The sequence below is a fragment of the Phacochoerus africanus genome, chromosome 1 (assembly GCF_016906955.1).
Source record: "Phacochoerus africanus isolate WHEZ1 chromosome 1, ROS_Pafr_v1, whole genome shotgun sequence".
NCBI lineage: Eukaryota > Metazoa > Chordata > Mammalia > Artiodactyla > Suidae > Phacochoerus > Phacochoerus africanus.
In genome coordinates this window covers 228,263,828-228,277,967 of record NC_062544.1, presented here as the reverse complement: position 1 = coordinate 228,277,967, position 14,140 = coordinate 228,263,828, and the positions used below count along the sequence as shown (strand labels likewise).

Below are 14,140 nucleotides of genomic sequence, written 5' to 3'. Positions count from 1 at the left end.
AAGAGGTCTATATTTTCCCTTTTAATCTTTTTCTGAAGTATGTGCTAGAAGCTGATAGAAAGAATAGTGTTATAAAGGGATATGGTGACTACTGCTGATCAAAGAGACATTATTAACGACATTGAGAGCTTCACAGGCTGGAACCAATAAAATAGGAAGCTGTCTAAAATAAAATCATTTTAGGAGGCTGATACGGACATAGATCAGACAATGCATCACTGCCACACAAGTGAAAAAGCCTCCTAACCTCCTTCTCTCCTGTCTTACAGGCAAGACAGAAAGCAGAGATGCTTTTTACTTTGTGGGGATGTTTCGCGTCACCAACATTGAGTTTCTCCCTGAATACCGACAGAAGGAGTCCAGGGAGTTTCTGTCAGTGGCCGGGACTGTGCAGCAAGTGGTGAGATGATGGGGGGAGCTTGTGAGGTTGGGGAGGGTGAGGTCGGGTATGAGGGGAGAGGAGTGGGGTCACAGGGTCACAGGTGAGCAGGGTGGACAAAGGAAGAACTCAGGAAAACATGGGATTTAGCTCATCTTTCTTGTAGGATAAAATTGCTTATTTCATAGAATTGCTTAACTTTTTCTGCTGCAAATAAGAAGCAATGGCTCTCTGAGATTTAGTTTTTCTTCTCTATAAAATAAGGAAATTGGGTCAGGTGACCTTTAAAATGTGTTCGAGTACAGAGATTACATACATACCTATTGACTCTGTGATCCATACACATTTATTTCAACCTTGATACAGTGGCATCACTTCACTTTAAAAAAAAAAAACTTTCCTATGATAGAACAAGTTCAATTTACTGTAAAAATTTATAAAATTCATACAGTTATTTTAAAAATAAAATCTTCTTTAACATCATCTCCATAAATAGAGCCCCCTTTGATTCCAGACCGCATAGACATAGGACAGAACACAATATTAGCATATTAGCAGATGTTCAGCTTTATCTTCTTACTTTTCCCTCTTAACATTATATTGCATGTTTCTATGCAAGTAAACATTATTAAAAAAGCATACGTTTTGGAGTTCCCTGGTGGCTCAGTGGGCTAAGGATACAGTGTTGTCATGCTGTTGCTCAGGTTGCTACTGTGGCATGGGTTTGATCCCTGGCTGAGAGCTTCCCCATGCCCTGGGTGTGGCCAAAGGGGGAAAAAAAAAAAAAAAAGCCTAGGTTTGACAGCTACAAAGTTGGCAAGTCCCTTTGTGTTGGATATTTAAGTGTTTCCAATTTTTGCCACTATGGATAATGCTATAATAAAGCCCCCTGAGAAGTCGTGTCTCTTATTACTTCCGTAGGTGAATTCCTAAAAATATAACTGGTCAAATAGAAAAATGTCTGTCACGGCTCTTGGTACCTTTTACCAATAGAGAGTTTTTGCCAATTTGCACTTGCTCAGTTGTGGAGAGGGTGGCCTAGCAGTGGCACTTTCCTGCAGTGATAGGGATGTTGCAGCATAGAAGGCCTGGGAGGGAGAGTAAGCAAAGATGACAGTGGGCATAGTGGCTCTTATTGTTCGAAGACTCTTAATGACTGATTGATTGATATACTGGGGAAACGGCAAAACCCTTTACCTTTCCTATATATTAATTATCTCTCAAATCAGCTGAAAGAAGTAGGGATTTAGAAAAAAATCTCTTTGCTAGTTTTCCTATTCCCAGGCTTCTTCCCCACCCAAAGCCATTCTGATCCCTCAAAAATAACATTTTCCCTTTGGCTTAAGGATAAAATGCTGATTCTCAAGAATGGTAGCAAGTGCTTTTCTAAATCTGCCCCCTGGTCATCCCAGTCTCATTTCTCACCACTTTCCCCCAACAGAAACCTTGTGATCCAAGGCAATCATTACTTGTGTTATGAATAAGCATTGCCTTTACACGTCTGGGGCCCCTGGTTTCCAGGGCTGTTCAGTCTAGACCTTCTGTCCAGTCTCTACAGAGTGAAATTCCACCCATCACTTGTGACCCATCCAAAAAGGCTCCTTCTCTGTGAAATGCTCCCTGGCCTCTGAGAGTCAATGCTATCTTTGTGGAGATCCTGTTTGTATAGTTTAGTATTGCACCCAATGCATTTTATGATAGTTGTTAAACATCTGACCCAAAGAGGTAGGCCTTTTGATCACTACTGTACACATTTTAAAAAAAAGAAGGACAAAGGGGAAATAAAGGAAGCTCAGCAGGCCTAGATAACATGTTCTGTTGCTTAGTGAATTCAACTTTACAAAACACGTTTTTCACGGTGCTATTTTATTTCCAAGTTTTTTTTTTTTTTGGTTTTTGCTTTTTCTTCTGGGCAATTAGGTAGGTGGTTTTGCTACTATGTAGGAAGGGGAACACAAGGGAAGAGGATTTGGCAGACGAAACTGGTTTAAAAATGCTAAGTAAGGGCAAAAGAAGTCAATTGATTGAAATAGCTCCCTTTGGAGATCCATGAACAGGGTTTTAAAAATATTCTAAAAAAAGAGCTTGTGCTTTCTTGGAAACAAGCTTTCTGAAGGGGGATGGAAAACCCTGCCATGGACACTAGCCGCCCTCTGGTGGTTAATGTAGGAACATGTCCCTGAGAAAATAAATTTTCCACGCTGTTGCGTTGTTAGAAAAGAGGTTAGGTCAGGGAGTTCCCTAGTGATCTAGTGGTTAAAACTTGCGGCTTTCACCACGGCAGGCCCTGGGGTTCAGTTTCTTGTCTGGGAACTGAGATCCCACATCAAGCTGCTGCATGCCATGAACCCCCCCCCCCCCCAAAAAAGGAAAGAGGTTAGATTAAATACTTTGAAAATGTACTTAAAGGTGTTTGATTTACTCATTGTGGAGGAAATTAATCTTTGGAGTAGGCAGAATGCAGAAGTGAAGCTTGATTAGGGTGTCTAAAGATAGCAATAAGTGGTGCTCGCTTCGGCAGCACATATAGTAAAGATAGCAATAAGTGAATAAAAGTAACTACGTAATCTTCATGGATAGCTGAATGAAGGCTAAGAAACCCTGCTGCAGGAAGCAGGAATTGATTTGAATTCAAGGAGCAATGTCTGGGTTTAGCATTAGAGGCCTTCAGTTGGAGCCTTGCTCGCCTCCTTGCTAGCTGTCAGAGCTTGGTTCTACGGCATGCTGGGCACCCTGAGAGAAAGCAAAGATTTCAGACACCTTGGTTCTTTTTTTGTTTGTTTTTGTTTCAGGTAAACCTGGTTTATACAACATCAGCCTTCTCCAAATTTTACAAGCAGTCTGTTGTTGCAGATGTCAGGTAATGAATGTGCCTGCTTTGAGACTTCTATGTTCACTGCTGTACATTTGGAAGGCTGTGGAAGGGCTGAAATAGTGCCATTCCCGAGTAACTTCTTGAAGGCAGTTGTGAGTTAATATGCTTTTAGCACTCTAGTGACCCAGATCTTTGACATACTGTCATGCTGTCTTTCTCCCCATTTTTCAAAGACTGCCCTCTCCCTGGAACTGGGACCCTGGACCTCTGTATTAATGCTACTGGGCAGAATGGCTGTAAACACGGCCACTCTATTGGGTAAGGGCAAAAATGAAACACAGACCAGTGTTCTCAAAATATATTCAATAAAAAACTAATAGCTGAAGATCTTCTGAGAAAAAAAGGATCCCGTGGTCAAAAAAGTTTTAGGAAAAACCGTGTGCTGGGTACTGTAATCCACCTTCCCTCACACCCAGTAGATCTGCAGAGATTTACAATCTATTTTGGCAGAGTAAAGGCAATGAGAAGTCTTGGAGTAAAGCAATTTTTTTCCTTTCCTTCGCTTTCCTCTTCCCAAATTAAGTACTATCCAAAACTATCTTTTTTTTTTTTTTTTCATAAAACATGATGATAGCTGTGCAGTTAGGAGCTCCTGCTCCAGGGTCAGACAGAAAACCAAATTAGGCTTGATTCTTGATTTGCTACTTAGTATCTGGGTGATTTTGAGTTGTAGAAGATCTCAACCTCTTCATCTGTAAAACTGGAATTGTAATAAGACCTCCCTTATAAGGTTAAATGGGATAAAGCAGATTTAGCTTTAGACAAGATGAGGTATCAAATATTCTGTTATTTGCAACAGCAGTCACTACTGATTGAAATCCATAGAAATAGTATATTCTCCATGAGGATGCAAACTGTACTAACAGTTTTAGGTTTGAACCCAGCACAAGAATACCCATCCCATGTAGATTTCCTTTTAAAATTTCTATAACTGGAGTCAATGACTTCCTAAAGAAGGAAGTTATGTTCTGTTGAATGTTGTGCTCCATGGCCCAACCTTGAATTTATCAGTTGGGTCATTAGCTCCTTATCAAAGTCCTCAGAGTTATGCCTGAACCTCTTTGTCTTTTCACTACAGCAGTAACAACAAAGGTGGCCTCCTTGTCCACTTTTGGCTTGTGTTTGTCATGCCACATGCCAAGGGCCATGTCTTCTGTGAGGACTGTGTGGCTGCCATCCTGAAGGACTCCATTCAGACGAGCATCGTAAACCGGACCTCTGTGGGGAGTCTGCAGGGTCTGGCTGTGGACATGGACTCTGTGGTACTAAATGGTGACTGTTGGGTAATTCTCTTTCAACACTCCTTCCTGTAGCACTCCTGATACTGCAGTTATCATAGTCAGTGTTGTCATGAAGGACACTCTTCCATCTCATCCATGGACTCTGCACTCATGGATTCAACCAACCATGGATAGAAAATATTTGGAAGAAAATTTCAGAAAGTTCCATAAAGCAAAGTTGAATTCGCCACAGACTGGCAACTATTTACACAGTCTTGACATTGTGCTAGGTGTTATAAGTAATCTAGAAATGATCTGAAGTACACGGGAGGATGTGCATAGGTTTTATGCACATGGGTTTTATGCCACTTTATATAAGGTACTTGAGCATCTGTGGATTTTGGTATCCTTGGGGATCCTGGATCCAATCTTCCATGGATACTGAGGAATGCCTGTATTCTCTTCCACAATCTCAGTGGAACAGGATTAGCTGAAGACATTGGAGCTATACTGAAAAGAAAGTTGCTAAATGTTATATACAATAATTGGACAATAGAATTGTCAATATGTATATGAAATATATATGAAATTCAGTGTAAAAAATATATATGAAATTCAGTGTGTTAAAGTGTACTTCCCTTTATATTTAATTTGGCTTCATGCATCTTCAAACTGAGTCTCCAAAAACCAAAGTCATATTTCAGATACAAAACCAATTATTATCAAGTGTGGTTGCTTTTTTATCTTTAAAAAAGTATTTAAAACTTGTTCCAATGGATGATTTCAAGCACAAAAGTGAAGAGAATAGTTTAATGAACTCTCTTACACCCCTTACACAGCTTCAACAACTATCAACTCATGACTGTCCTATTTGATTTCTAAATACTTAAGCAACCTCCCTTACCCCCTCTGGATTATTTCAAAGCAAATCCCAGATATGCTGGACTGCTTTTAAATGATTGAAAATATTTTCATTAAGCAAAATTCTAATACAATGAAATGCTAGGACTGACAGTTTTGTTTCATTTTTTTTTCTATGTGCATTTTCAATACAGCTGGGCTTCGATCAGATTACTCTTCAACCATAGGATCTGGTAAATTATGTCTGTGGTTTCTTCCCTGCCCTCCCTCCTGCCCCCACTGCCTCCAAGTCAGTATTCTTTCTGGCTGTAGTTGGTATTCCTGTTTGAATGATGATGTTTGTGCTCTTTCAGTTGCAAATGACAAATATATACTGAAATTAGCTTAAGCACAAAAGAAACTTGATTGATTCATATAACTGGGACATACATGGAGTATGTTGGCTACAGGCATGGTTGGGTCCAGGTTCTAAAATATGATAGCATCAGGGAAAAAAAGCATTTCTGCTTTCCTCTGTTGAGGCTTCAAGTGGCTTCTCAATTGTGGTAGCATACATGGCCACCAGCAGATCCAAGCTTATAGTTTATCAGTTTAGTATCCATGATGGGGAAAAAACCCACCTAGATTTCCTGATAATTCCTGCAGAAGTCTTGGGGCTGAGTCTCATTGTTTCCAACTGGCCGACCTGTGCCACTCTTGAACCAGCTTCTTGGACTCTGATTGGTTAGTCTGGGTCAAGGGCCCACCCCTGGGTCTAAAAGTAAGTTTAACCCCAACCAAACCATATACACAGGGTAGGAAGAATTTCTTAAAGTAAAATCTAGGTGCCCTTATCAGAAGAGAGTGGATGCTAGGCTGACAAAGGCAGCACATATTCTCCATGTGACCTCTTTTGCTCTTCACTCTCCTACAAAGACTTCTAGGAGTTCCTATCGTGGCTCAGTGGTTAACGAATTCGACTAGGAACCACCGCGTTTCGAGTTTGATCCCTGGCCTTGCTTAGTGGATTAAGGATCAAGTGTTGCCGTGAGCTGTGGTGTAGGTCGCAGATGCGGCTGGGATCTTGCGCAGCTGTGGCTGTGGTGTAGGCTGGTGGCTACAGCTCCGATTAGACCCCTAGCCTGGGAACCTCCATATGCCACGGGTGCGGCCCTAGAAAAAGCAAAAAGACAAAAAAAAAAAAAAAAAGGCTTCTAGAAAAATCATCCCTAAAACAAAACAAAGCAAAACAAAGTGCTGTCTCCACAGACAAAGGCTGCTCTCAGTACTTCTACGCAGATCATCTGTCTCTCCGCTACCCTCTGGAGATTTCGACAACCTCAGGGAGGCTGATGTGCCACTTCAAGCTGGTGGCCGTAGTGGGCCATCTGATTCGTCTCTCGATAGAGTCTGTCCAGATTGAGGCTGACAACTGTGTCACCGACTCCCTGACCATTTACGACTCCCTCCTGCCCATCCGGAGCACCGTCTTGTACAGGTACTATACAGGCATCCTGGCTGGCAAATGAGAGGCTTTTTGCAACGTCTCTCTTCGACAGAATCTGGGTTTCCCTCGGATTTCTTAACATCATTTTTGTGTATCTCACGAGGTCAGAGATTGACCCATGCCCTATTTAGTGCTCCCTGTATTAGCCAGAGGCTTTCAGACACAATGTTTGCTTTTCCCGTGCAGCAAACAAGAATCAAAATCAGTACAGCAGGAACTTCGGCCAACATTTCTGATATAGAAAAGATTTTTTTTGTTTAATTTTACTTTCATTGCAATCACAATGAAGTCTACTGTTTCAGTGGAATGTGAAAATAAATATTCTGATTATATAGCATTAGTCAAACAATTAAATTTTTTCTTTATTATAAAGATAACATAATATTCACTGTGAAAGTGAGGTCAGAGAAAACAATATCCATTATTTTATATTCCCATTACCCACAATAAATGTCTGTTATATTTTTGCATATTCTTTTATTCACACATATACATAATTATACACACATATTCATATACATACCCTAGTATATCTTACTTACTAGTAGACATCTTTTTATGAGTGCTTAATATTTTGATAACCTAATAATGTCATTTAGGCTTTATTAAGAATTTGCTGTTTTTACTCACTGTGCTAAAAAGACATGAATTATCTTATCATCATTTTAACAGTGTTTATATATGTATATAACAGTATTTTACATACATTTGTATTTATTTATATTTCGGTGGTGAACACAGAGTTTAAAAATTCAAACACCGTCTAAAGATTTGTAGTGAAAATAAGTTTGTCCTTGACTCTCATCCCTCGGTCATTGTTATTGGTTTCTTTTCACTATTTCCAGACATATTTAGTTATTATTTCACTTAATCCTCACCACAATGGTATGAGGCATATTCTATTATTCTATATATAATATAGAGAATATACCTATATAGTATAGTTGGGAATCTGGCATTTATGAAGTACTTACTTCATTGCCCTTATCTTTCAGCCAGTTAAGTGATAGAGCTGAGATTTGAACCCAGCTTCCTCTGGGGAAAAGCCCATGGCTTTAGCCATTAAACGCCCTGTCTACTGCAGGCCTTGTTTGCTCTTAAGGAGAGTCCAGTGACAGCCCCCAGAGCAATTCTTCCGTAGTTGCTGGACGAACATTTCTGTACCGCATCAGCTCCCCTCCATCTATAGGGCTCTGTGGTCACTAATTGATGAAGCCCCAGCCGGCAGAGTTTGATCCAAGGAACTGTGTGGACAGCCCAGGAAATGTACAGAATTTATGGTACAATCCTCAACCCCCTCTGATTCACGTACTTTTGTTTTGTTATCTGGTTTCAGAATTTGTGAACCCACAAGAACATTAATGTCATTTGTTTCTACAAATAATCTCATGTTGTTAACATTTAAGTCACCTCAGGTACGGAGGCTTTCAGGAATCCGAGCATATTTTGAGGTCATTCCAGAACAAAGTAAGTCTTCCCCAACTGATAAGAAAATCATGAGAGACACTTGTTATGATGGATACTTTAGTCTTATCTCTCCCAGGGCAGTGCTGTAACACTAGTTGCATTAGTCAGGACCCTGAGTCTTGGCCTGTTCAGAAGAAAGAAATCGTTTTAGATATTATAACAGGAAGAATTTAATGTAAAGAACTGTTAACTCACAATAAAGGTGTTAACTGTGTCACTCAAAAAGCAAAAAAAAAATAAAAAAACCCAACAAACATAAAAAGCAAAGAAGCCCCGCCACACGAAAAATCCGCCCCCTCCCCAAACTGTGAAGTATCTTGGCTGTAAGCAACCAGCACTGGTAGACCTGGAGGAACAAAGGAAAGTGATTGGGGCAATTATAATTTAAGGCTTGTTGGAGGGGGTCTGTGGAAGGAAACTCAGACCTCTGAGGAAGGGGTGCTGTCCAGCTGGTGTTGGTGTCTGTGGGTTCAGAGGCAGATGTTCATGAAGTTGGGACCCAGACTTTTGAAGAGAGGGTGCCAGATGTCTGAGCTAGTATCTTTGAAGAAGATGTAGTAAATTGGAAGTTGGAAAAACTGCTAACAGGATTCAGCTCTCCATGGGAAAGAAGAGTAGCCTTGGCGGTGAATCAGCACTGCTGGGGTGACACTCCCAGGACTAAGACAGGCAGAAATCCCCTTCTTCTCCCCACCGGGCTTCTAGTCTCCCTTTGGTGCCCCATACCAGCGGAGCCTATCAGGGGTTTTGCAGAGTCCCAGCCTAGCCATGCAGAACAGAGAAGAGAGAGGTGGTTTGGAGCTGCAGTAGCTCAGTAAAGAGCACACTGGACTCTTTTTCTTGAATCCTCATTTATAGTAATACCCTTGAGTGCCAGCTTGGAAGATGCTTGAGATGCAAAACCCAAAGGATATAATGGGTGTTTCTAGTGAGCAAAGGTGACCTTCTTTTGTTCTTCTCTTTTTGAGTTGACACAGTCAAACAAAGCAGAATGAAAAGAGCTTTCACTGAAAATGCAGTGTTTTTGTAATATTTGTTACCTTGGAAACTGGTCAGATCTTACAGGTCATGTCTTGGTAAAGTTTTTATGAACATCAACAAAGCTGAGGGATCAGAATGGGAGTTGGGAGTGAGGAGGGAACAGAATTTGGCTTAAGTAGATGGTGAGAGCTATAGGTTCATCATTATTTTAGGGTAGCAGCCCATTTTGATAGGTTTTCTCTGTCAAACTATTACAAAACCCAATGTAAAATTGATTTAGTGAACAAAATTGAACTAGATATTTGAGATATTGTGGTGTTGAAAAATTCTCTCTTAACTGCAAAGGTTAAAAATAGAATTATAACAGAAATATTACAGTAGAAATTGTCTATTCACTCAAAAGTATTTATTGAATTTCTGTTGTATGCCAGAAATGACTCTAGGTGCTAGGAAAACAGCAGTGAACGAAAATAGCAGTGATAGGAGTTCCCGTCGTGGCACAGTGGTTAATGAATCTGACTAGGAACCATGAGGTTTCAGATTCGATCCCTGGCCTTGCTCAGTGGATTAAGGATTCGGCGTTGCTGTGGCTGTGGTGCAGGCTGGCAGCTACAGCTCCACTTAGACCCCTAGCTTGGGAACCTCCATATGCTGCAGAAAAAGGCAAAAAAAAAAAAAAGCAGTGATAAAATCAGTACTCTCAGGCAGCTTATAGTCTAGTAGAAGGATCACTGTATCAGTAAGAATAGACATTTAGGTTGTCGATTGCCTTATTTAAACAGACAACATGTTTTATAATGTGGATCTATTTCTTGATCAACAAATACACAGTAATTTGAACAAAAATTAACTCAGAAGCTTTCCTTTTTTTTTTTTTTTTTTTTTTTTTGCTTTTTAGGGCTGCACTTGCAGCATGTGGAAGTTCCTGGGCTAGGGGTCAAATTGCTTGTCTAAGTCACAGCCACAGCAATGCAGGATCTGAGCCGCCACCGCCGCCGCTGCAACACCAGATACTTAGCCCACTGAGCAAGGCCAGAGATCGAACTCTCACCCTCATAGATACTATTTGGGTTTGCAACCTGCTGAACCACAATGGGAACTCCTTAAAAAATATATTTATGCTGCCGTTTGTCATTTCTATCTCAATAAAACTGGAGGGAAAAATATTTAAACCATGTTTTTAAAGAAAGTAATAGCACCCTATGGATCTGTAACCAAAATAAATTATTTGAAAACAAATATCGACTTGGAACAAGTATTTTAGCTATACATCTACAGGTACTATTTATTTAAAAATTGTTTAAATCTCAAAAAATATATAAGCTTATTTTCAAAGAAGTGTGCATTTATAAAGGAATGTATGCAATGTATTTCCCATAACCTCACAACTGCAAATCATTGTGTGTTACTGGATATTTTTTTCAGAATGTGAAAACACACTGTTGGTCAAAGAAATCACTGGCTTTGAAGGGAAAATTTCAAGTCCATATTACCCAAGCTACTATCCTCCAAAATGCAAGTGCACCTGGAAATTTCAGGTAGCCTCATTTTTCCACTATTTTAGAAAAATATTGTTATTCTATTTTTAGCAGCAATTTATCTTTGAATTTAATTATACTTATTTTTAAGTTACAAAAATAATATTAGTTAATTCTATAATATTTAAACTATATGAAGATATATTATCCAGAACATGAAAGAAATTGTTGTAATTGCAACCATCCACCCACAAATTAACTGCTTTTTGTAGACTAAGTCTTATTTTTCTGGTTTATTATCTTGTTTGCTTTTATTAAAGACACAAAGATATTGTTATAGGATCAATCAATTTATTTTATTGTGGTAGAGCTCATTTATTAGCTTTAATTATTTCATTGGCATGAAAACCAGAATAATAAAGAAAGAATAAGTTGACTTAGGCAACATATGTTGCAGTTGTATAAGCAAATCAGAGTGTAAATTTATATGAAATGCATATGTCTACCTCTGGTGCAAGACAGGGAGTTCCTGGGTTTTGTTTGTTTGGTTGGTTTTCAAAATCTCAGTCTGTAACCTATTTTCCTTCCTCCAACTGTAAGGTAATGTGGAAGGTGATATGGCAAGCTGTCACCTTTGCACTTGCAGCATGTATGTATGAAATCATTTTTGTGAGCCATAGCAGTTAGATGAAAGCTGCAAGCAGTATCTAGTTTGTATTTATTCAGTATGTTATTATTAAGTGCCTACCATGTGTCAGGCAGTATTCTGGACACTGGGGTCCATGAGATCTCTCTCTCTCTCTTTCTCTCTCTTTCTGTCTCTCTCTCTCTCTCTCTCTCTCTCTCACACACACACACATACACACACACAGAAGCTCTGCTTTCATGGAACTTACTGCCAAGTCAGGGAAGACAGGTGACAAACAAATGGGTAAATATATCCAGTGTGTTCCATGATGGTACAATGCTATGGAGAATGAAGCAGGGCAGGGGCTCTAAAGCTGAGCGACGGTGGGGGTGTGAAGGGTAGGAAATCAGGCGTTTGGTTAGGGAAGTCCTCGCTCAGAGGGGAACCTGGAGACCTGAGGGAACTTACCTTGTGTGGGCAGGGGGTCAGAGTGTTGCAGGCAAAGGGAACAGCTGAAGTAAGAGTCCTGAAGCCGGAGCCTACCTGCTGCATGTAGGATGTGTGCACAGTCATAATAATTAAATAGTGAAATAATTTTATATGCCCAAGTCTGTACTTGGTGTCCACGTTCTGATGGCTTGTATCCTCAAATTATTTTTTATCATCACAAACATTTAAAACATAATTAAGTCATAAGGGTGCTGGACCCTCGATCACTGCCTGATTCTTGATCTGCCTCAGGGTAGCAGAAAGACAGAGCCTCAGGTGGCTAGCAAGTCTGAAGGCTGGGTAGAGTGGCTGGGAGAGAGGAAAAGAGGATTTAGGGAAAGAGGAGGAAAAGACATCAAATCTCTGTCTCTTAAATCTCTCCCAAACAACAAAAACAACAACAACAAAACTCCCAATAAGCAAAGTTATCTTCTTTATAATATCTAGAACAAGAAAGGCTCTGTTCCCAGAGGCTCTGTCAAATGTTTGAATTGCTTTGAGATAAAATAAATCTTACTTCCATGGTAACCCTAAAGACTTAAAAGGAAAATCCCTAAATGTTGCTGTGATTAAATTTTGGTCAAGGTGTAAATAAGCATGTCAGAAACTTTCTGTTTCGCTAGGGCTTGAATGTTAGAAGTGTTCCTTTTGCTGAGGATTGGCTTTGTGCTTGGCGGGGGTCAAGGTGCATATAAATCCATTTTGTTTTGATGCTGTGGAACTCAGTGAAAATGCTAAGCAAGTTTCTTGGTGGAGGATTGCATTGAAACATGTTCTTAAGCTACAAAATTTAATTGATTCCTTAAAAATATTTACTGTCCTTCGGTTTGCATCTATTTTTTTTTGTTTAATGTGAAGAAATTACCAGATGGCAAGAGCTGAAAAAAATGTGGTATGTATTCTCATGAGCCTTGTGAGTCTTATGGTCAGCAAAAGAAAATCCTATTCCTTTTGAGTTTCCAACATGAGTCTTTGGGGAGCACTGAGAAAAGGGAGGCCTTCAGACAAATGCAGGACTGGTTTGAGTCTCTGGTCTGTGTTTCCTGACCTTGGGAGAGTTGCCTGTCTTTGGTTAGCCTTGGTTTCTTCTTCTATTAGATGGGAATCATACTTCCTGCCTAACTGTGTTGTGATGATGCTTAAATGACAGTCATAAAGTGCCCAATCCATTGCCTCTCAAAGATAGGGAGGACTGGAATTCCTATCGTCACTCAGTGGTTAATGAACCTGACTAGCATCCATGAGGACACGGGTTCAATCCCTGGCCTTGGTCAGTGGGTTAAGGATCCGGCATTCCCACGGGCTGTGGGGAAGGTTGAAGATGAGGCTTGGATCCCGCTTTGCTGTGGCTGTGGTGTAGGCTGGCAGCTGTAGCTCCAATTTGACCCCTCACCTGGGAACCTCCATATGCTGCAGGTGTGGGCCTAAAAAGACAAAAGACAAAAAAAAAAAAAAAAGGTAGGGAGGGCTACTATGCTTAGACACACATTAGAAAGAAGCAGACCACACTACAAAGAAATTGTAACATAAAAATATGACGTAACTGAAAAATCAAGTCTCTATAGGAGCAATAGAAGTCCATGGGCAAAATTCACCTATTAAAGGAAAAAGATAGTAGGATTGAATCACAAAGTATTACCTAATACTTAACTGTATGTTGTTTTCAAAATGAATTTAAAAAGTGATTTAATAAAGCTGAAAAATAAAAGAATCAGCAATATTATACGACGCAAATGCAAACAAAAAGAAAGCAGGGATCACAACCTTAACTCAAGGAAATGCTGAAATCAGGGCATTCAGCGAGAAAATGAAAGCAATCTACTCTGATAAAGAGGGCAATTCACATAAGAATCTAATTACGACAATTATTTATGCACCAAAGGACATTCATAAACCAAATCTATAGGAAATATACACTAATACTCATAAGTCAAAATCTATAGGAAATACAAAGAGAAATGGACAGTCCTTCAATAAGACATTTTTCTTTCTCTTGGCTCATAGCAGAGACAATGGGGGACAATAAATAAGGCCAGGAAGAATATTAAACCATACAAATAATGAGCTTGGTAATAGAGATATAAACAGAAATTACCTTTTTTAAAAAAAAATGACCTCCGAGCATTCATAAATTTGATCACAACGAAATCCTTAATAAACTAAAAAACTAGAAACTATACTGTAATAAATAATCTCTTATATAACTCAGAATTTAAGAACTGGAAAATAGGTGAACCACAATTCTGCTCCCTAGAAATATAAGAATTTTCCCTTAA

The 14,140-nt window shown here is 39.6% G+C and overlaps 1 protein-coding gene across 1 annotated transcript in view; it reads left to right on the top strand.

The window, feature by feature from the left end:
• Nucleotides 1-269: 269 nt before the first annotated feature.
• The window catches only part of TMPRSS7 (transmembrane serine protease 7), a 32,604-nt gene continuing 18,733 nt past the window's right edge, over nt 270-14,140 (top strand). Inside the window, exons 1-7 of the mRNA XM_047755686.1 lie at nt 270-400; nt 3,172-3,239; nt 4,333-4,526; nt 5,530-5,568; nt 6,584-6,812; nt 8,158-8,288; nt 10,695-10,807. Of these exons, the coding sequence (XP_047611642.1) occupies nt 308-400; nt 3,172-3,239; nt 4,333-4,526; nt 5,530-5,568; nt 6,584-6,812; nt 8,158-8,288; nt 10,695-10,807 (867 nt within the window). The 5' untranslated portion in view covers nt 270-307. The remainder of the gene's footprint in view (nt 401-3,171; nt 3,240-4,332; nt 4,527-5,529; nt 5,569-6,583; nt 6,813-8,157; nt 8,289-10,694; nt 10,808-14,140) is intronic.